The sequence below is a fragment of the Microcebus murinus genome, chromosome 6, assembly GCF_040939455.1.
Source record: "Microcebus murinus isolate Inina chromosome 6, M.murinus_Inina_mat1.0, whole genome shotgun sequence".
Lineage (NCBI taxonomy): Eukaryota > Metazoa > Chordata > Mammalia > Primates > Cheirogaleidae > Microcebus > Microcebus murinus.
In genome coordinates, this window is record NC_134109.1 from 41161224 (window position 1) to 41184760 (window position 23537).

The following is a 23537-nucleotide window of genomic DNA, read 5'->3' on the forward strand; positions in this document are numbered from 1 at the left end:
TAAAATCTACTCTCTTGGAGATTTTCAAGAATATAATACATTGTTATTAACTATAGTCATCAGGTCATATAATAGATCTATCTAACTGAATTTTTTTATCCTTTGACCAACATCTCTCCGATGTCCACCACTCCCCTCATCCCCATTCTCCTCTCTGCTTCTATGAGTTCAACTTCTTCAGATTCCACATATAAGTGTGATCATCTGATATTTGTCTTTCTGTGCTTGACATATTTCACTTAACATAGTGTCCTCCAGGTTCATCCATGTTGCTGCAAATGGCAGGATTTCATTCTTTTTATGGCTGAATAATCTTCATATATATATAATATATATTATATACATTAACATATATAATATATATTATATAATATATAACATATTATATATTAATATATATTAATATATATGTGTGTGTATATATGTGTATATATATGGTACCACATTTTCTTTATTCATTCATATGTTGATGAGCACTTAGGTTGACTCTATATCTTGAGTATTATGAATAGTGCTAAAATGAACATGGAGTGTAGATAATTTTTCAACATACTGATTTCATTACTTTTGAATATAAGTCCAGTAGTGGGGTTGCTGGACCATATAGTAGTAGTTCTATTTTTTATTTTTTGAGGAGCCTCCACACTGTTTTCCATAATGGCTGTACTAATTTATATTCCCACCAACAGTGTACAAGGGTTTCCTTTTTTTACAAATCCTGGCCAACTCTCATTATCTTTTATCTTCTTGATAATAGCCATTCTAATAGGTGTGAGTAGGTATGAGACGATAATCCCATTGTGGTTTTAATTTGCATATTTTTTCATATACCTGTTGGCCATTTGTTTGTCTTTTTTTGAGAAATGTCTATTTAGATCCTTTGCCCATTTTTAAACCTGGTTATTTGTTTTCTTGCTATTGAGTTGTTTGAATGCCTTATAAATTTTGGATAGTAACTCCTTATCAGATGTATAGTTTGCAAATATTTGCTCCCATTCTATAGGTTGTATTTTCACTCTGTTGGTTTTTTCCTTGGCTGTGCAGAAGCTTCTTAGCTTGATGAAATTCCATTTGTCTATTTTTGTTTTTGTTGCCTGAGTTTTTAGAGTCATATCTAAAAAATCATTGCCCAGACCAATGTCATAAAGCTTTTCTCTTATATTTTCTTGTTCTAGATTTACAATGTCTGATCATATGTTTAAATCTTTACTCCATTTTGACTTGATTTTTCTATATGGTGTGAGATGAGGGTCATTTTTTTGCATGTGGTTATAGTTTTCCCAACACCATTTATTAAAGAGACTGTCCTTTCCCACTTGTGTGTTCTTGGCACCTTTGTTGAAAATTGATTGACCACAAATATGTGGATTTATTTCTAAACTCTCAGTTCCATTAGTCTATGTGTTTGTTTTTATGGCAATATCATGGTGTTTTGATCACTATAGCTTTATTTTGAAGTCAAGTAGTGTGATGCCTCCAGCTTTGTTCTTTCTGCTCAAGATTGCTTTGGCTACTTTGTGGTCTTTTGTGGCTCCATACAAATTTACAAATTATTGTCTCTATTTCTGTGAAAAATGTCATTGGGATTTTAATAGGGATTGCATTGAATCTGTAGAACTCTTTGAGTTGTATTAACATTTAAACAGTATTATTTTTTCTAATGCACAAACACTGGATATCTTTACATTTATTTGTATCTTCTTCAATTTCTTTCATCAATTATATTATAGTTTTCAGTGTATAGATCTTTCACATCCTTGGTTAAATTGATACTTAAGTATTTTTTTTTTTGGTAACTATTATAAATGGGATTATTTTCTTGATTTCTTTTTTGGATAGTTTGTTGTTGGTATATGGAAATGCTAATGATTTTTGTATGTTGATTTTGTATCTTGCAACTTTACTGAATTATTTAATAAATTCTAACTGTTTCTTGGTGGTGTCTTTAGGATTTTATATAAGTAAGGTCACATTGTCTGCAAACAGGGACAATTTAACTTCTTCCTTTATAATTTGGATGGCTAGGACTTCTAGTACTATGTTGAATGGAAGTGATGAGAGTGGACATTCTTGTTTTGTTCCTGATTTTTGAGGAAAAGCCTTCAACTTTTCACCATTGAGTATGATGTTAGCTATGGGCTTGCCATATATAACGTTTATTCATGCCTACTTTCTTTTCTGTGTACCTCTCTTCCTACTAGGAGAGCAGGGACCTTATTTTTAACTTATTGCTGTGCTCTGAGATTTGCATTAAATACAGTTTCAAGAAGGAAAACAAACTAGAATTAGTGGGATTAGAGTGAATTTGTAGCTGTGGGTGGAGGAATTAGCCAAGTGGAAAGGCTTAAACTTCTTGTGTTCCCTACTATTAGCAATCTAACATTAACTTTAATTTACAAAGGTTTACAGAATTGGGGGGCTTTTGTTATAAAATGTTTTTTTCTTAATTTAAAAGTGGTAAGAAATTATAACTTGAAATATCCTAAAAATATAGGAAATAAAAGAAAAATAACCCATAATTCTACCATCCCTTGATTAATTCAGTTAACATTTTGATGTGCTTTGTTCAAATTATATATCTAATATTTGTATCTACAATCTTGGGCTCACCCTATACATACTGTATTTTTTTCATTTACAGTATATAATTTGAACACCTTACCATTAAATATTTTTCTTTATATAATTTTGTTTTCTTATAATATTCTACTTTGTAGACATAGCCTAAGGTTTTGTTTCCCCTGGAGTGTTTAAACCAATCCTCTATTGTTGGATATTGATATTGTTTACATGCTCCTATCTATTATAAATATGTTGCAGTGAACATGATTTAAACAAAATTTTGTTGTGCACCCATGGTTAATTGTTTAACATATATTTCTTCTGTAACTAGAGCTTTGGATAAAATATTTTAAACTTTTTAAAACTTTTAAAAATATTTTAAACTTTTTAAACTTTTTTCATATTGATTGCAAATCTCCTCCTCCATCCCTACACCTCCAAAAAGCTATGTCAATTCATACCCCTTTCAGTCATGAGATCTTTATCGACTTTTTTTTTTATTTCAGTGTATTACGGGGGTACAAAAGCTTTGTTTATACAAATTGCCTTTGCAATGCCTGAGTCAGAGCTAAAAGTGTGCCCATCCCCCTGACAATGCTTTCTCTGCTTTTAAAAAAAATTGCAGTTGTTGATTCTCCTCTTTATAAATAATCATATTTTTAATGAAAAATCTTTCTTTATGATTTTCTCTCTTCTTATTTTTGAATTCCCTTATCGATTTCTGTCTCTTAAGTTTTAAAATGATCCTCGTGTTAAATTTATTTTTATTTTGCCTTGAATGTTTTGCTGAAAATACTTTACAGAATCCTCATGAAAGAGAGTTATGCTTACTCAATGATTATGAACTCAGTTAAAAGCAATAAATATTTGCTAAAAGAAAGAAAATATTTATTAAGTACCTGAGTGTCCAATACCATGCTAAGGACCCTGGCGGATACCTGAGAAGCACAAGGCATGGCCCTCTGGGGTCTCCTGTTCTTCAGGGGAACCATAATCAAACTCAATACACAAAACTCAATAGCATTTTCTCAACCTTTCTAGACCCCAATACCTGGTCACTATCCTCTGTGTATCAGCCCCTCATTAGCCAAGATTTTGCCCAGCTTTCTTTTCTGTGTTATAAATTATTGAACTAGGTCTGTTGAACGTGCTCTTTCAAATGACCTATACACGTGTGACCATCCTGTTCTGATATGCCTTCTGCCTTCAGTGGAGAATGACTTTGTTAGAGAATCATCCAAAGGTCTCTGTGAAATTTACTCTAAGAACCTTAAATGTGGACAGTTTACCAGTGAGGCCTGGCTGGGTAAGGCCTAAGTTAGAATGTTTCTCAGTGAGTTTCCTACAGTACTCAAGCCTGTCAGTGGCTCAGGTGCCTCAGACCCTGGCCGGGCCTTTGCCTCCCCTGTCTCTTCCCCAAGCTACCCTTATCCTGCGCTGGCTTGCTCCTCCCTGAAGTGCTCACATTGACATTCCTGCCCCCACCTCTCTTTTGCTTTGCTCTCTATCTAATACCCAGCCTATTCCCTGATTCCAAGCATCTTGCTTCAAAGGTTGTAGTTCTGATTTATATCCCAGCAACTGGCTTTCCAGCTCTGTCCCTCACTCTCTGCTTGTCCCTACATTCCTACTTATCATTCACTTCTCATCATAGACTTGTGGGCCTAACCCCTTTCTCACTGGAACTAGATCCTGTAACTTCTACTGACCCAGCATAGAGCACGATGCCTGATCAAACACATTGCATAATAAATATTTGTTAATGAATAAATGAAATGGAAACATTCTCTTTCTTGAGTTAAAATCTATGTCTTGGACTTAATAATTGAGACCTACTAACACAATACTCATATTTCACTCACCTTTCTTCTTCTCCTCCTGCCCTAGATTTCTTGTTTTTGTTTTCCAGACTCTTGACATCAGGTACTGTCTAATCACTTTGCACATTTTATTTCTAATCTTTGCAACAATCTTGCAAGATAGATGTTGCCGTCTCCATTTTATATATGAGGAAGCTGAGGGTCCAGAGGTTCACTAGTTTCTCCAAAGTTAGTGGATCGGTTGTGGACCTCATTTCCCCATGGAGCTGCTCCTAGGATCACTGGCCCCTGGCCTTTTCCTGAGGTATCTAGACTTTCTTCTGACCCATGACCCTGATCTTATCCTGACTGATCACCGTCATCCTGGCCTGGATCCTGCTTGGGACAAAGGGAGTGATGAGGGAAGGATAAACCTGAGAGGTCCTGACAAGGTCTTTACATGAGAGATGAAAGCTAGGGGCTGAAGGGGATAGAAGAGCCAAAGATGTCTCCACATTTTCAACCTGAAAGAGCAGAAGAGCGGTGGTATCACCACAAGAAATTGATAGTTGGGAAGGCTTATTCCTGGGTTGTTCAATCAGATATGCCTTCCAGTGACTCTTTATTTGCTGGTTAACCATGGGCAGGGCTCTTAGCTTTTCTGAGCTTCAGTTTCCTCATCTTTTCCCTGAGCCTAATCTTAATGGACTCTCCTGTGTGTCATCGGTTTGCTGATCAGATGATGCAATGCATGCGTGGTGCTTTGTGAGGGATAAAACTGTATGTGTGTGCTAGCCATCATCAGTATCCTCAGATGTATCACTACTAGAGTCAGGCTGTAAATGATGGTATCAACTTCTTGGTTAAAGTATGTCTATGTCAGGGGACAACAAACCGTGGCCTACAGCTCATGTCTGGCCTGCTGCTTGTTTTGTTCATGGCCCGTGAGCAAGGAATGGTTTTTACATTTTAATATGGTTGAAAAAATACCTAAAGAAAAATATTTATGACATTTGAAAATTGCAAGAAATTCAAATTTCAGTCACCAAAAATAAAGTGTATTGGAGCATAACTGAACCCATTTATTTATGTAGTGGCTTTGGCTACTTTTGTGCTACAACAGCAGAATTGAATAGCTGTAACAGAGACTGTATGCCCCCAAAAACCTAAGATATTTACTCTCTGGCTCTTTATAAGAAAAGTTGCCACTCTGTTGCCTGCCTTCTTACCTGTTGAAGCTTCCAGAGAGGAAAGAAAATTTAAGGAAATCTTAAAGGTTTGTTTTTTTTTAAGTAACATTTCTTTTGTTTGATAATAGAGTTAAAATGAGAATATATTTATCTTTTTTCTCTTTTCTGATGCCTTTAAAAATGAATTTTAATTTAGTGTTAGAACATTATTATAACTATAAAAGGTAATTAAAGGTAATAGAAAACACCCACCAACAACCTCAAACTGCCCTTACTTAACATGGCCATTCTAACATGTTTTCATTTTCATTGATGCTTCCTTCTGCTTTGGGCTTATATACTTCCAGTTGGTTGTAGTCACCATCTATATAGAATTTCATAGTTTATGTAGTCCTTTCCAATTAGCTTCTATAAATATTACTTGATTATTGCTTTTATTTTTCATAGTGGTTATGTCATAATAGAATGGCACAGTTCACAAGATATATATATGTAAATATAAATATATTTTAGGAATACTTCTTGTTCTTGTCTTTGGTTAAATACTTTCTTCTTCAAATATGATTGCAAGTGCTCCTTTTGGAGCCAGTGCTGGGCAGCCCAGGCTTGCCCAAGCCCTTTCCTCCCTTAATCTCTGCTCTCTGACATTGATTCAAGTGCAGCATTCCCACTGAGCATAAAAACTGAAAGATAAGGAATAAAGCTAAAGAAAAAATCTCAGAGAACAAATGAACTTGGTGTTTTAAAAGTGACCTCTCTGCCAAAGCATTCATTAACAAAACATTTAACAAACAAAAATATTCCATGCTCATCTAATAATATGATAGATGTTTGTGCTCTGTTACATTTTTACTACACTTGATCTTAGCCAAAAGGCTGAGAAGCGATACATTTTTAAATAAGTAGAAATAAAAGCAAGACCATTACTGTCATCATGTTGATACTGTTGACCCTTTTACTGTATTTTATACAAAAAAATCTTCAATGTATCAAATTAGCTTAATACCATGAAATATAAGTAAAATATGGCTATTTACATTTTATTCTCTTATTTTTTCTAGTGAGAAGCTGGATGGAAAAATTAAAAGACAAGGTAAGAAAAGTATTTTCTTCATTTGAACTTATCTTGACAGGCATATATAGCTTTGTCAAAGAAGAGATCTCCAGGGTAGCAGACTGTTAATTTATTATAGATTCTGCTAATTTATCTGTAAAGATACAGAACCACTTCCAGGTGCTCCGCAAGAAGGTCCTCTCTTTAAATTCCTTCTTATAGAACACAGGAAACACCTTATTCTTTGGAGCACCATTCATTCTTATAAAAGTGTAAGAATTTACCTTGGTTGGTATGCTCAGCTGAATAATATCCTATATATATATCAAGGTGGAGTTTCTTCTAGGGAATCTGAAGAATGTAATCCCATTCTATCTGGCATTGTTTGTGCCAATGTGAGGCTCTCTAGGCATGTAGCTTATTATAATGCTGCTACTTACTAAGCATTAATGAGCTGACCTCTTGGAATGGCCAACTATAGAAAAATATTTTCCTCTTTTGCATTAACTGCCATCTACATAGTGATTGACAATATTAACTTCTTTCTGGGTTCATATTGTTCATTTTCTTTTGATTTTCAAACCTCTCCAAATTTTCACTTTTGGTTACATTATAATTTTAAACTGGAATTACTCATAAACATAATGATGGAGTCCAGAATTCCTTGCTGTAGCCCATGTCAGATGCCGTTATTACAGCCCAGCTCTGCTTGAACTGGAGTTTCAGTTAAATGGAGGTCTTTTCAATAGTCAGATATTGAGTTACCTCCAATTTACCAGCCTCAGTGTTCTTCTGTTGATGATAGTCCATATCTTTTTTATTTGGCATCATTTTTTCCATATTGGAATTATTCATATTTATTTTGCTATACCTTAATATTAAAGAATAAGAGAAAACATTCAATTGCAGTTAAATTATATAATTACATTAATTCTCACTATTTTTTTTTGCTTCTCAGTAAAATTTAACATGTACAGTTTTTGATACTGAGACTATTTTGTATTCATATATATTAAAAGTAACACTGAAATTTTTTAAGGCTGTTGAGGTCAGTAGAGGCTGTTTTGGTATTTGTAATGGGTCCAGTTGTGCAAAGGACAGATGATCAGATGGGGGAAGAAAAGCTCAAAAGTTTAGAATTGGGTATATTTACATTGGTAGTGCTTCTTATTATTTTTCCTGAGAAAATATAACATAATTAAAATTAAATAGGCTTTGGTATGTTAATCTAGGAATCCATATGTCATTGTTTCTACAGAAAATATCCTTCTGAGTTAAAAAAAAAGACAAAAAATAGACTTAAAATAACTTTTGGCATGTAGCCTGTTTTAAAGATTGATATTGCTAAATTTCTTACTGCATGTAGATATACCTTCACCGCTCCCTTTAAAAATCTGTATAGTTTTAGAAAAAGGCTATATTTTCTATTCCTGTGAACCCTTCATTCTTATCTTACCTCAGAATCTTTATATGACCTTCTTGTTCCTTTTCACCAAGACAAATAATCTCATGTGTGGCCCCATTTTTCTGGCTTATTCTGAAAATTTTTCAGCTTTTTCTTCACCTTTTTTCTGCAGTCTTTTTTTCAATATGTTTTAATTTTAAAAAAGTTGGAAGAAGAAAAGTTGAGACTCCTACAGTGGTTATCTTATTTAATACCTATGTCTCCTTTTGACTCTGGGAGGGAATCAGTTAAATCTTCCCCATCTCTCCCTTCCTCCATGCTTGAAATATTACATGCTTACTTGATTTGGGCAGATCACACACATTTATATTGATATTTTACTTGCTCTCTTTCTATCCATCCATCCACCTATATTATTTATCATCTATTAAAGTCTTCTTAGTCATTATCTTCAGGAACCATTTGAGAACAAAACTACTGTCTCCTTGACGAAAGTCACAGAATCCCTTAAAACAGCCAAACCAGGATACTCTCTCAGGTTAGCTTCATTTTATTGTTCCAGTATTAGGTATCTATTAGTTAGCTGGATATTGAAAGGGTGGTGTTTTCACAAGTTCTGGATTATTCCTTTTGTTGTTGTGTACTCTGATGCATGCTCCAGTTTGGGAACCACCATTGCATAGAAATCATGATGCTGTCTCAATTCAGCAGACTTTAGATAGTTCAGTGTATCATTTGGTTATCTTATAGTTTCTTGACAGCAGATGTTTCTGAATAAATATACTATCCTAAAAAGAAAGGATACCTTTCTCATATACTTCAAACAAACAAATAAATAAAAATCCTCCAAAGCCAAACAAATAAAAACAAGTGTATATTTGACTTATAATCCACTTACAAATTTAAAACTTTATTTGGAAATAATTTAAAACTTCCAGACAAGATACAAGAGTTGGAGTAGTACAAAGAACTTTCCTACACTTTTACCCGGATGCACCTGCTGTTAACATTTTACCCCATTTGCTTGCTCATTTGCTGGCATATTCTCCTCTTTTTTACCTGAACCATTTGAGGATAAGTTACACACACCATGGCTTGTTTACCTCTAAATACTTCAGTGTGTCAGTATGTATTTCCTAAGAGTAGAAATATTTTGTTAGCAAATCTTAGTATAGTTATTAGCTTGAATATGTGTAACATCAATATAATACTGTTATGGAATCTGCCATCCATATTTCAGTTTTTTCAGCAGACCCTCAATATCCTTTATATTAATAAAAGCATTTGTTCTTCTCTTGACAGGATCCAGTCCAGGATTATGTGACACATTTAGTTGTCATGTTTCTTTAATTTCCTTTAACCTGGAACATTTTTATAGTGATTTTTTTGTGTTACATGACACTGACATTTTTAAAGAATGCAGTCCTTTTTTAAAAAAAATTAATAGAATATTCTTTATGTTAGGTTTGTTGGATATTTCCTCATGATTAGGTTCAGGTTATGCATTCTTGTTTGGAATAACACACTGGAACAATTCTGTTCATCTCAGGGTGTAACATCTGGGGGTGTAACATCTGCACATGTGTGCAATAATTTTGAACAGAGAAAAGGTACTAGGCAGAATTTATAACTTCAAAATATGTGCATGCCATCTTATTTGTTTTTATTTCTGAAGAAATTAAGTCATGAACAGTTCTAAAACAAGAGCTTATTTTCCCTCAGTCAGTTTTGAAAGATGATTGGTCAAATTTTCTTTGAAGACGACAGGTTGCTTTGCTTCCATCTTGAATTTACTTGCAATTTCAAAGCAAGGCAGATGCCACCAAAAAAAAAAAAAAAAGACAACCCCCCCAAAAAAAAACAGAAAGAAAGAGGGACAAAAAGGGAGGGATAAAAGTGAATTTTTGTGACATCTAAATGATTTAAAGCTCTAAAGCTGGATTTAACCATTCTACAATGTATATATACTTCAAAACATGATGTTGTATATGATATTAAATAAATACATATAATTTTATATGTCAATTAAAAAATAAGACTGGGCATGGTGGCTCACGCCTGTAATCCCAGTACTCTGGGAGGCTGAGGTGGGTGGATTGTTTGAGCTTAGGAGTTTGAGACCAGCCTGAGCAAGAGCAAGACCCTATCTCTACTAAAAAAATAGAAAGAAATTAGCTGTACAACTAAAAATATATAGAAAAAATTAGCCGGACATGGTGGCACATGCCTGTGGTCCCAGCTACTCGGGAGGCTGAGGCAGTAAGATAGCTTGAACCCAGGAATTTGAGGTTGCTGTGAGCTAGGCTGATGCCACAGCACTCTAGCCTGGGCAACAGAGTGAGACTCTGTCTCAAAAAAAACCCCAAAAAACAAAAAGTAAATCTGAAAAAATAAAGTTCTAGAAATAAGAAGGTTAAGTGTGTTAGTAAGAAATATGGAAATAGTGACATATCATGGAATATTCATATATTTGGTATGGAGTTAAGTTACATAGCATGAGGTGGCCCACACAGAGACTGATTGAGTTGACCTTCTAAAAGCTCAAAAAGATCGTCCTCTGAACATGTAGCTTTGAAAAGCCTACTTAACTAGGCATAAAGTTGATTATTGAATGTATATATGTTTCTATGCACTGGGAATGGTGATTTAAAAAAACATACAGTTCTGGTGAGAGCCCCAAAACTTTGCTAATGTCCAGTGTTTTTCCACATGGAAAATTACAGAAGTTTTATAAGCTTTAAGTAAATCTGGAAGAACTTTAGAAAATGTTGGCTTCAACAAAGCATATTAATTTATTGAAAAATGACTGGGCCTTGTTTCTTGGGGAAAAATACTTAGTATGCTGATGAAAATGCTATTATTCTCAAATTAATGTAAAAATTTCCACATTTTTCCCTAACTTAAGACGGGGAGGCAGAAGCAGTGAGAGGCCACTGAGCAAGAGAGGAGGGTGCTGCAGTTTCGTAAGGTCTCATTGGTTCCTTGGATTTACTATGAGAAATGTTAGGAAAGCACACGGCCTGCGAACTGTAGCACTTTTGGGAAGACTTTTATTCTCCGTCCCTCTCCATTTTTGGCTCATTCTGAAAGATACTAAAAACAGTCTGTACTATATTAGAAATTTTAGACATAGTCAAATAAAAGAGGAAACTCATGCTACCCCCCTCATGCCTATCTAACGTCCTTCTTAGTGTTTTTAAAACTTTAATTGTTTATGTACTTTGCCCATCTTCTAGGAGGGGGTTCTAGACAAACCAGTGTCTATGTTCCCCCATGACAGGGCTCTAGATAAATACATACCCCTCTAGTCCAATAGAAGTCTTATTGGCTAAGGTGCAGGAATCAGTCTTAGTAGATGGGCTTGCCCTGAGCTTGGGTATGTTCTGAGTTACTTATGGAAGCCGGGGAATGTGTAGGGATCATGCTGCTGTTTGAGGACCAAGGTATCCATAGCGACACTTGGGGATGTTGGAAACACACATGGGTTTGATTCCTCTGTTGGAAGCACCAAGGTTGTCGGTAATGATCTCTGTGCCTTTCTCTGCCACTTCCTTTCTTTGCGGCTGGAGACACTCAAAATTACCTCCTTATCCCCAATTTTGGTCTTGTTTGGAATAATCTGGGGAGATTATTACATTCATAGAAATTAATTCATTTTATGTGCATACTGTCACGTTGTTTCGTCTTTTCTGCTTCTACTCCATCTAAAATCCTTCCTCTTGCTTTTGTAGGCCCTCTTCTTCCCTGTTGCTTCCAGAAGCCCTCACTTTTACTCACTCATAAGCACTTTCGTCTTTACTTTCTTACTGTAACGCAGCTAAGATAGATAGAGAGACAGAACCACTACTGTCAAGATCCTCCGTTTACCCTCCAAGAAATACTATTCCAGAGGACACTTCAACCCCCTTGAAGCTTGGCCCTGGCTGATAGTTCCAATTTATAGCATTTTAATAGTCCTGGCATTCTCAGAAGCTTACTTCATCCATCTTTAATACAAATTATATTTCTGTCACCCAAAACTGATGTTGACAAATGTGCATAAGCAAGTGGCTGGAGGTGCCACTAAGCCTGGCTGATTTATTTCAGTGCTTACTTCTAAGTATTTGAAATATCCCAAAATAGTCATACCTCTCTTTCTGTTGCCTTCTCCCTAAAAAGTAACTTTATTCTGGGTTCTATTTTATAACAAAGCAAACATGAAAATTTGAAGTGTCTAAACACCTGCTGTTATCTAGCAGAAATGAGAAACTCAGGGCAGTGGTCTGTTTAGCATCCTAATGCATGTGTCCTTTTCTGTGCAGGCTGGTTATATGTCTGGGATGCTGGTCCCTGTGGGGGTTGGGATAGCTGGTGCCTTGTTCATCTTGGGAGCGCTCTACAGCATTAAGGTTATGAATCGCCGAAGGAGAAATGGCTTCAAAAGGCATAAAAGAAAGGTATGGAACCAACAATAGCAAAACCTAATCAGTTTCAGAACATTCTTCGCTTATCTAATTTGCTTAATAAAGCACACGGGGCTTAATGATGCATGAACAGTGTTGATGTGCCCAGTGGTTTGGATTAGCCGTAGCAGCTGCTGCCTCGGCTTCGTTCATTAGTACATCTTTTAAAGTGAGCCTGTTTCTCAGCTTTGCTCTGCTGCATAAAGAGTTTAATGCTTTTCTGTTTTCTTTCTCTAGCAGAGAGAATTCAACAGCATGCAAGATCGAGTAATGCTCCTAGCCGACAGCTCTGAAGATGAATTTTGAATTGGATGGAGGTTTAATTGGGATTTTCAACAATGCTATTACTTTATTTTTTATTTTGGGGGAAAAAACAAAAAAGAACAACATCTTGACACATTGCTGCTATCAGGCCGTCAGTCCTAGTATCTATTGGGTAGTAGGTTTTTCTTGTACTGAGCAGAAAAGTCATGCTGTATACTAAATGTAACATGCAGTATTCAGTTTTATTCTGTAGTGAATTTTCCACAACTGTGGGCTACAACTCATAAATATGCAGCATATATGTTGTTCAGTAGGAGTTGCTAGGTTAGGTAGAGTAAATATTTTGTATTTTTCCACAGTATCTTTTCCTTGGTTTGTATTACCTGCATTAAGTATAATGATTGTTGCTGCCAAGTCATGCTTGACTTTGAAATAGAAATCTTAACAAAGAATAACTTCTCATGATTGCACTCTACTTACTTGAACCTATAGGCTTGTTGGCAACAGTAGATACTGCATTTGCATTAAAACTAACAGCAACTCAGAATGAAATCTTTTTCATCAAGAAGATCTCTCAGTGCATTAGGATTATATGTAGATTTGTATGTAGATCTTGCATTATGTACTAGAGTCTCCTAGTTTTGTTATTTTTCACCTTGTGTTTTATTTTTATTCTTGGCAAGGAAAAAAATGCACTAGAAATAATACATTAAATTGACTTTTAATCTTAATATATGCTTGCTTTTTTGAATTGTGATTGAGTCCAACAGGCCTATCAACAGAGTGTATCCTTAAGAGATATTCTTTTTGTGTACTATTTGACTTTACAAAGAAGAAATGAGGAAGAAATCAAAAAGAAAATGAGGATAGGTTGCCGGGAGTTAGCTACTCTCCCAGCAAAACAGGTCCCAAGAGATATGGAAATAATAGAGACAGAGAAATAACAGAGACAGAGACAAAGTGCAGTTTAAAGTGACAGGAGAGTCAGGGGTCCTCCAGCATTCCCGTGAGCTGTGAGGCCCTGAGTGAAATCCCACATCAGTATTTATTGTTATAGCAAATACTTGTCCTTGGTTAAAGAATTATGTGTATGGTTCATTCGTTAAGGTTTCAAGGCTCCCCAGAGGTTTCAAGGGAACCTTACCTAATTCTGTCTACAAGAATAGGTGGTTACAAAATTTTTCTGAGATAAACATGTTAAGCTCTAAGTTAGAAATAGACCTAGCTGAGCATACAAATTAAAGATAAAAATGTATAAAGTAGGAACACTGAGTCTGTGTACTAATCTAATCTATTTCTCTAAATACAGAGACATGTGGCCAGGAGAAGCAGGAATAGCCTTGAAATTTAAGATAGTTCCAGCTGCATGTTGTCTGTTGGGCTGGGATTTAATCAGCTTCTCAGCCCTGGGCCCAAACTGAGCTCTTCCTTGCAAATAAGGTCTGTGTGATGGCTAAGCAGCATCGAAGAAACATTGCTGTGCAGATGTCCTCAGACAATGCCTGCCTTTGTTGCTAAATAGCTTCTAGTCTGTGAACTAACATGCCCGCCCACAGATTCCTTCAAGGCAAAGCCTGCAAAACTCCTGAAACTGTTCACATCTCTTAGTCTTGTTTCTCAACAGGAAGTGAGCTCCCAGAGCATTTATCTCTGCCATTTGGTTCTGTTCTTGCCTAGCCAGTGCTGTGACTAATTTAGAGCATTGCTTTTTCATGGCTGTGGTCTTGGCCATGGAAAGAGTAAGCCATCATTGGCCTTTATTTGGCTTTGGTAGGAAAATAGACATTCTGTAGTAGAAGCAGGCCTAGTGGCCAGAGCTCTCATGTACAATAGAGCCTGTGGAAAACTAACCTCTCTCAGGTATCCCATTGTTGGGATGTTGGGCTATCTATGAATATTTTTCATTTCCTTTGGATTGTAATGCCCTGCCCTATACCTAATAGGATATTCAAATGCCCTATGTGAATCTGGGCACTTGGGACTTGCAGTTAGTTGAGTTTTGGGGTAGAGATTTGACTCATTTCCATGAAAGAATAAAGATTACTAATAATACAATTGCTTGTATTGCATTTGTTAGAGCCTGTTCTACTATGTTAAAGGCAAGTTGCACAGTTAGTCTTCATAGCTACTGTGGGAGGTGAGACATAAATTTCTATTCTCCCATTTGACTGAAGATGGAACTAAAGCAAAGAAGTGAAATGATTATCCAAAGTTATACTCAGGGAGAATCAGCTCGAGAACCTACTTGGACTCAAAACCGTGTATCCCTATCTTAAGTTTGGTGTCCTTTTCATACACTTTGCAGGAAGTAGTGACATTTCAGAGTGATTCTTTAAAACAAACATTCTAAAGAAATAGCTGCTTGGTCAAGGAACATTTGATATGAGTTTCTGTCTTTGTTAAATGAACGATGCCTTTCTAATTTCTCTTTTACTCACACAAATTCTTTGCCTTCCCATCTCAGTTGTTTCCTTTACAATCACATAAACTGAGGTCTCATCTCTATGGAAATAATAGAGAAACCTTACCAGAATCCATTCTTGAATGATGGCTGGCTCACAAGAATGTTTTCATCAAATAATTTTAATTCTTTTTGCCAGGAGATGTAAGCAAATGTGTGAAATTGATCAAGAGAAATACACATCTCTAAACCGGCAAATAGAAGTTAAAAATTGGCAAATAAGCTCAAGATCAGACTTTAAAAATAGAATTCAGATCCATGGCATTCGTAAGTAGTTTGTAATTTCATGAGTAGAAGCATCTTGATATTGCATAAGGATGTTTTCCTTTTCTAAGAGCAGCTCCTTTCTGTAAGTGTTAGGAGTGAGAGAGCATGGAGTGGTATTGCAGTCTTTGTATTTTTGACAATCTGTTTATAGAGAATACACAATAGGCTGCTTAATTCAGCAACACATGAGTGATATTAATGGCCCCCACCAATGCCTCAGGCTACTCAATCTGTAGTCTTAACTAGACTTTGGCTAATAGATTGAATCTTCAAACTATAGTACAATAAATTCACAAATCACAGACCTATATTTTTATTTTTCCAGAAGGCTGTGAGGATGATATGTATAATATATGAATTTAGGCTTAAGCAGAAATGTCTCTGCAGCCTTTTTGGGACATGTGACTGTTAAAAGGAAAAGATGTTACTTAGATCACAGTAGGTTTCTGTACAAAGCCATTTAAACATCTAGATTGAGTGGAAGGTCAGTGGATGGCACAACTGGTATGTTTATTTTGGTCATTTTCCTTGTTGTTTGTGGCTGTGGAGTGATGATTTTCAGTGGCTGGTTTAGATTATTAAGAGGATCAGAAAAGCTTGTCATGATCTAAACAGAACCTGGGACTCAGATTAAGGGTGCTGCCCCCAGATGGAAGTGCTGGCCAATGGTTATACTGTAGTCCGCGTGAACGGTAGTAGTCAGGCACTGGTGGGTTTGCCTAAAATATTGGCACATTAAAAATAAAAAGTCAACTCTTGATTCCAATAACTAAGCTCAAAACATTTAACAGAGAACAAATAAGGCTGGCTGGTAAGGAGGGCTGGTTACCGCAGCTTCAATTGTGAATACCTTCCCCACCAGACCAGACTTACTCAGGCTGAACTGCCGGGATCCCAATCCAGGGACAGGCTCTTGGTCTTACTCTCAGAGGGAGAGGCAGCGTTTCCCAAACTCGCCAGCTCTTAAGAATCTCCTGGGACACTGGTTAAACATGCAGATTCCAAGGTTTTACTATAGACCCACTGAACCTGAATCTCTAGGGAAGGAGCTGGGGGTTCTCATGCTCTGACAAGTGTGAGAACACAGCTAGGGGAGCGTCTATCTAGTGAACAGCTTCCTTATTAAAGAGACAAGGCAAATTAAAACCACAGTGAGCCATCACCTTACACCTATGAGGATGGCTATTATCAAATCATACAAAAGATAACAAATACTGGTGAGGATGTGGAGCAACTGGAACCCTTGTACAGTCTATTGGTGGGAATGAACAATGGAAGACAGTATAGAGGTTACTCAAAAAATTAAGATTAGAATTACTATATGATCCAGCAATCCCACTTTTGGGCATATATTTTAAAAAAATTGCAACCAGGATCTTGAAGAGATTGCTGTATTCTCATATTCATTGCAGCACTATTCACAGTAGCCAAGATATGGAAATACTAAAATGTCTATCAATAGATAAATAAAGAAAGTGTGGTATATACATACAATAGAATATTATTCAGCCTTTCAAAGAAATGGAATCCTGTCATTGTGACAATATGGATAAACTTGGAGGACATTATGCTAAGTGAACTGAGCCAGTCGCAGAAGGACAAATACTCATGATTCTACTTATATGAAATACCTAAAATAGTCCTGCTCGTAGAAGCAGAGGTAGAATGGTGATTGCCAGGGGCTGGGAAGATGGAAAAGTGGGGAGATATTGGTCAATTACATTTCACTTATAAGATGAGTAAGTTTTAGATAGCTGTTGTACAACATAGCACTTATAGTTAACAAAACTGTATTGTTCACTTAAAAATTTGTTAAGAGGGTAGATTTCATGTTAGTGCTCTTACTAATAAAAAAGAGACAAAGAGAGCAGGCCCCTGTGGGAAGAGACCCTTTCTGTAGTCATGCTGTCCAATAAATCATGCCTGCCATGGAGAAAGGAGAAAGGCAAATGAAAGGAAAAAGAGCAGAAGCTACTAGAAAGAAAGAAAGAAAAAAAGAAGGCTGAGATGGAGAGAATGGTTCCTTCCATGGCCCTGATGTCTTTGTCTTTTTCTCTAAAGGAGACAGTACCTTTCTTTCAAACCTCTTTAGTTTTTTTTCTTTCCCATAAGCTGCTTCTTCCAGTAGCTGTTGGCTTAATTTATATGCAATATATGGAGTTAATTAGTATCCCAGGGCAACAGATCCCCTTAGCAGTGCCTCAGCCTTGGCTTCAGCTCATAAACTGCCTCAAATGTAGTTTTCCAGAAACACTTTCCTAGAGTACCTGTGTCTCTCTCGACACAGGTCAAAACGGTTGTGGAGAAATTTTTGAAGCCGAGTTTTAGAACATATTTAAAGTAATTTTAGCACAGTCCATTAAAGCTAGTTCTTTATTATTTTTTCCCCCAGAGGCTAAGAGTAAAAATCAAAACTGGAGATATCAGAAAAATGACATAGGGCAGTGTGGAGCATTCTGAATGCCCAGTGCCTCCCCCGCCGTGCCTCCGGCTAGCTTCCTCCTGTGGAAGTCCAAATGAAACACCTGACTTGGAATAGAGCCGCAGCTGGGGGGAGAAGAATCAAATCATCCACAAGCGTTATGAATAATTGACGTTCTTTTTAGCTGCCAGAAAACAACATTTGGAGACTAGATATATTATTTGGCACAAGGTTATAGCTATGTGGCCTTTTGGCAAGACAGGCTTTGTTATGAACACATAGAAATCTGAAGAGGCAGGATGACAACTGGAAACAAAAAGAAAATCTCTTCTTTTTAGGATATGAAAAGTATGGTTCCAAGAAAAGAAATATGGTAGAAGAAGATGGAAGGAAAATCATAATACAAGGCAGATATAAAAACGGCACAAGTGCTGGAGGAAGCCAAAGTTCTGAATGGACTGATGCTTGGAAACGTGATAGGGAAAATCAAGGAGAAGAATGCAAATGAGGAAGATCATTAGCAGGATAAGGAACCATAAAGCCACAAAATCTATTTTGCTTCCGTTGTCTCCATCAGAGAAAATTATCTTACGTTAGGTAGAATGAACGTCGTTGGGAGGGAATTGAAGTTTAAAATGGATAAGGAGATGAAAGGTGCTTCATTACTTTAAATGAGCTTAAGCTCAGTAAATATCTTCTTTAATTACACAGACTTCAGATGACTGAATATAAACTTTGAGGAGAAGGAAATAATTCGAAAGCAAAATAGTAGTATTGACTTAATAAAAGTGCCATATTTGCACATTTAGCAGCCCCCCCCCCCCAAGAAGACACACACCCCTTTTGGGGGCAGCTATTAGACTGGTAAGCTGAGGAACGATGAGGAGAGACATCCAATTATGTTTTTTGATAATTATAGACTTCAGCACTTAACATAGCTGGAAACATAATCCTATTGCTTAATTTCTACATGCAGAAAAATAAGCATTTATTTTGCAAGACACTGTTATATAAATGCATTGGGAGTACCCTATTTGAGGTAATAGGTATATCTAACTCCCTATTAATTAACCCAAATTGCTATTCTGTGCATATAAGATAAAAGTGAGAAAGAAAGAAAGGAAAGAAGGAAGGAAAAGAGGAAAGAAGCACAAAGAAACAAATCACCTGCTCCCATGTTTTAGTTTGCATAAAAGCACAAAAAATATTGGGGTAAAAAAACTATTAAATATTCCACCAAGTAAAGCAAGGATTCTGTTAATACTTTCTCTTCTAACAAAGCAGCAAGAGCAGTAATGCACTGATAGCCATTAATAATTTGTAATAAAGAGCATAAATTCTTACCCTAAGACTGCAGCCTCGAATCTGAAGTTCAAGACTGATGTTACTGAGAGGCGTAACGTTTTGTGGGATAAGGATGGAGACACTGAGAAGGATTAGAAACAGAGGAACTATCTGTGAGGGAAAAACCCTCTTATCTTTCTTCTCAAAGTTCACAGGTATAGAAACAGAGTGTAAGCAAAATGGCAGGCAAAGTGGGTGCCCACTTGGATTATTTTATTACCTACAAGGTGGAGAGATCAGCTGCTCTAGTCTTAAAAGAATAAACCTGGTATCAGTTCAGAAAACTGAGGTTTTTATTAACCAGTGTCATGTCCATTTCAATATTTTCTTCCTAATTAGCAGTGAAATAAAGGAAAGGACCAATACTTCTGAAAAGTTTCTCCAATTTTTTATCTCGTGACATAGCTACATGCATTTATGTACTTCAGACTTCTTTAAGACCAGGCAGACTAAAATATATCCCTAGGAAACTATAAGTACAGTCTTTCAAAAAGGCATTTTGAGACAAAACCTCCAATGATCATTTTCCTTATTTCTTTCTTTAAGTAAGAGATAAAGGAAAAGACAAATCTGAAATGGTTTTATAATTGAACCATTCAAATCCCAAAAGGTCTGTGTCAAGAGAGGTGAGGATGGGTAGAGATCTTATCTTTGGTAAGCCAAGAGCACTTGATGCTATTGCTTCTTACTGAATTAGTATTTATTGAATGCCTTTTATGTGCTGGGCAGTGTGTTAAGTGTTGGGGGAGCAAGGGTAGCAAGACATAGTCCACAACCAGAAAGAACTTACAGACTAGCAGGGGAGAGAGGGAATGGATAATTTTGTCTCAGAGATACTGCAGTATCCAGAACAGGAGCATCTAGACCTGCCAAGAAGATTGGGGACATTTCTCCAGAGCAAGTAACACCAAAACTGAGGCCAGAAGAATGAGTAGGGGTTATTCAGGTAAAGGGGAGAACATGACATGTGTCCTAGGCAGGGGAACCACATGTGCAAAAGCCAGGGGTGTGAGCTCAAGTGGCTAGCATGGCTGGAATGCTGGGTATGCCGGGGTACTGGGGATTGGGGTTGGAGGGAGCATGCCTTGTGAAATGTGATGCTGATTCTGATGGGTCTTTAGGTTACGCCAAGGAATTAGGATTTTATTTTGAGGGCAATTAGAAGTCATGCAAATACATGCCAAAAAGTGATATGATCAGACCTGGGTTCATAGAAAGACTGTATTGGAAAGGCTGAAGTGTACAGTCAGGGATACCAGTCAATCAAGGCCTGCGTAGCAGTGCAGGTAAGAGATGACTATGGCCTGGACCAAGGTTTCAGGCATGAATGTGGAAGGGAAGAACGCATTCTGGAGGCATTCAGGAGGGGTAAGCAGTAGGACTTGGGGATCAGTTAGGTATAGAGATGAGGGGAAAGACAATGGTTAAAGTTGACCAGGGTCATGGGACTTTTGAGGCCCTCCAGAGATCCGGGAGTCCAGTGTCCTGCCTTCCAGAAGGACTGACTGACCCTGTGTCATCCCAGCATATCCAGGCCTGAGAAAAACAACCTACAAGTCTGCCAAAGACTCATAGGCAGATTTAACTTTCTACAAAGCGTGTGTAAGTGTATGGTCATTCTCTGACTTTTAATAGTAGGTGCCAAAGAAGTGACTTTAAATTTAATAAAACTTAAACATCTTGAAAAACTCTCCTCATACCTTTAGGTGATTACATTCCTTTGGTTGAGCCAGAGGTGTGAGTTTCTCTCTAGGATCTGATCAACTGTCTTGATTTGTAAAGACTAACATGAGAGTTTTTTATTCTTTGACATGAGAACAAAGCTCAGAATCCCGTTTTTCTTGAAAACAAATCCCAGCAACTTCTCTCTAAAGGCTGGTCCATCTGAGGACGATGTCAGGATCTGCACGTGCGGCCTGGAGAATCGTGAGAAATGCAGGCTCCGTGTCCCACTGCTGCGTGGTTTCTGTGGCCTTTTGACAGTTGCCATGGCCAGTCACCAAGTAGCTTATCTTCCTTAGCATAGAGCAAGTTTTGCACAGTTGCCTTATCAACGCAAGGCCAGATTCCAGAGGGCCTCAGTGGCAACAATGCAGAACTGAGGAAAAGCAGAAAAGCATAAGAAGAAGTAATCATCACTTCAGTCCCACCCCCAGAGATAACCATTGTTAACATTTTGGTCTATATTTTTCTAATCTTTTTTTTCCTGTTTATTTATGATATGCTATAGATACACACTTTTATTTTTACACAAAGTCAGGACTATAATTTACATGCTATTTTGTTACCCCCCGCCGCTACAATTTCCCCTGCTTGTTTTTAAAGGAAGAAAGAAACGGAAAACAGCTTGTGAAAATCCCGAAGTTGTATTTGAACGAATAAGCTGTTTCCTCATTAACAACATTTATTTGGCATGTGGTGGTCCACGACTGCCCAGTTACCTCAAGACGCTTCCATGTGATATAAATGAAAATGTGGTTGAAAGAAGTCTCCATAAATATAACACCCGCTGGCAAATGTCATATTCTTGTGCCCTGCGGGACTAGAGAACATTTTCCTCTCTTTGCCTTTGCCCCCAAGGCAAAAATTATAAGCTTATATAATTAGAAGGTAAGACTGAATAACCATAGCATAAATAATATGTAGCATAATGAGAAATATCGGGGAAAAGGACACCTACTGTAGTGCCTAAATTGATTAAAGGCTTATTCAGTTCAATTCTCTTGAATCTAAATATTAATAGTATTTTTTGTCATTTATTATTATAGGGCGCACATATTTTCTACATTTGATTTCACCTGGCTAAAGTAAAATGAGCAAATGTTCACTGTTATGTACATTGTTTCATTCTCTCTGTTATTGTTAAAAAGAGAAGCTTTTCATACCTTTTTTTTTGGTATCTTCTTCACTAGACACTCTGATCCAACCTCCCCCCATCCCTTTTAGCTCTGAAGGGTCTGCAAATGAAAGCCAGAAAGGCTGATTCTATAGGATTTATGTCCTACTAAATAATGTTTTATTGTCTTAATTCCATGTATTTTCAGAAAAATTTTAAGTATCTTTAAAAACAGTTAATCAAACCCTGTGGTACTTTTGACCAAGACCTTTGTCAGCATCTCCATTAGCCCATGCCCCTCCAATTTCTTGCACGTAGTAGTAGGATATGACATTAAATGGCACATGTGATAAAGCACAATGAACTTTATTCTAAAAATGTTGTCTTTGGGTGTGAAAGTAAGTTCTTATTCAGAAAGTGCTGTTAGATTAAGATAGGATGGAGTAGCATTTGGCAAACTGATTGGATCCTCACTGGGAAGACCATGCTCTTAAGGACACATTTCTGTTCATGTTTGAGTTTAGAAGTCAATGAAAGGCAGCTGTGGAAAAAATGCAAATAAATGAATCAGGGTCTTAATTATTTTCTATTATAAATGATAATGGCCTTTTTAAAGTTTAGTTATATATATATTATTTTAGCATATTATGGGGGTACAAATGTTAAGGTTATATATATTGCCTATGCCCTCCTCCCCCCTTGAGTCAGAGCTTCAAGCGTGTCCATCCCCTAGACGTTGCACATCTCACTCGTTGTGTTTGTATATGCCCATCCCCTCCTCCCCCTCCCACCTGCCCGACACCCGATAAATGTTATTCCTATATGTCCACTTAGGTGTTGATCTGTTAATACCAATTTGCTGGTGAGTACACGTGGTGCTTGTTTTTCCACTCTTGAGATACTTCACTTAGTAGAATGGGTCCCAGCTCTATCCAGGAATATAGGAAATTGTTGAATAGGCTAGTTTTATGCTAAGTAAATAAAATGTGAATTTCAAAATTCTTAGTGAAATTCAAATTTCCTTTTACTTAGTAATAATAAAATCACAAAGGCTTATTGAGCTCTTGCTGTGGGCCAAATGCTGGGCTTAATGGTTAACATGGAGAAGCTCACTTAATCGAATATCAAAAGCCAACGAGGTAAGCACTCTAGCTTACCAGTGACTCTACTGATGGCAAAAACCTCACTTGTAATAATTATTCTTGACAAGAGAAACATAAAACAAGACCTGTAATAAATGATTTGTTGACAATTTTTCCAACAGTATACTACTGGTCTTTAGCCATGATTTTGATTCGATTTTAAAAGTATGTAATTTTTATTATATTAGCCCACACTGACCATTAGCTTTTGGGCAGATATCCATCTCCCTGGTGGTTCCAGGTTGAGGAGCTACAGAGAAGAATACTGCCTATTGAGTCACAGCCTGAAACAGGTGAATGAATACCTGTGGCCATGTAAGTAAGCACTCTGCCTCAGTAGGTAGGATGC

General features: G+C 36.8%; 1 protein-coding gene and 1 pseudogene across 1 annotated transcript in view; one reads left to right on the plus strand and one right to left on the minus strand.

Moving 5' to 3' along the window:
- Positions 1–13447, plus strand: part of ARMH4 (armadillo like helical domain containing 4) — a 111365-nt gene extending 97918 nt beyond the window's left edge. The window contains exons 6-8 of the mRNA XM_020285764.2: positions 6613–6644; positions 12312–12446; positions 12690–13447. Of these exons, the coding sequence (XP_020141353.2) occupies positions 6613–6644; positions 12312–12446; positions 12690–12758 (236 nt within the window). The 3' untranslated portion in view covers positions 12759–13447. The remainder of the gene's footprint in view (positions 1–6612; positions 6645–12311; positions 12447–12689) is intronic.
- On the minus strand, positions 6270–6439 carry LOC142871583 (uncharacterized; annotated as a pseudogene).
- Positions 13448–23537: the final 10090 nt, after the last annotated feature.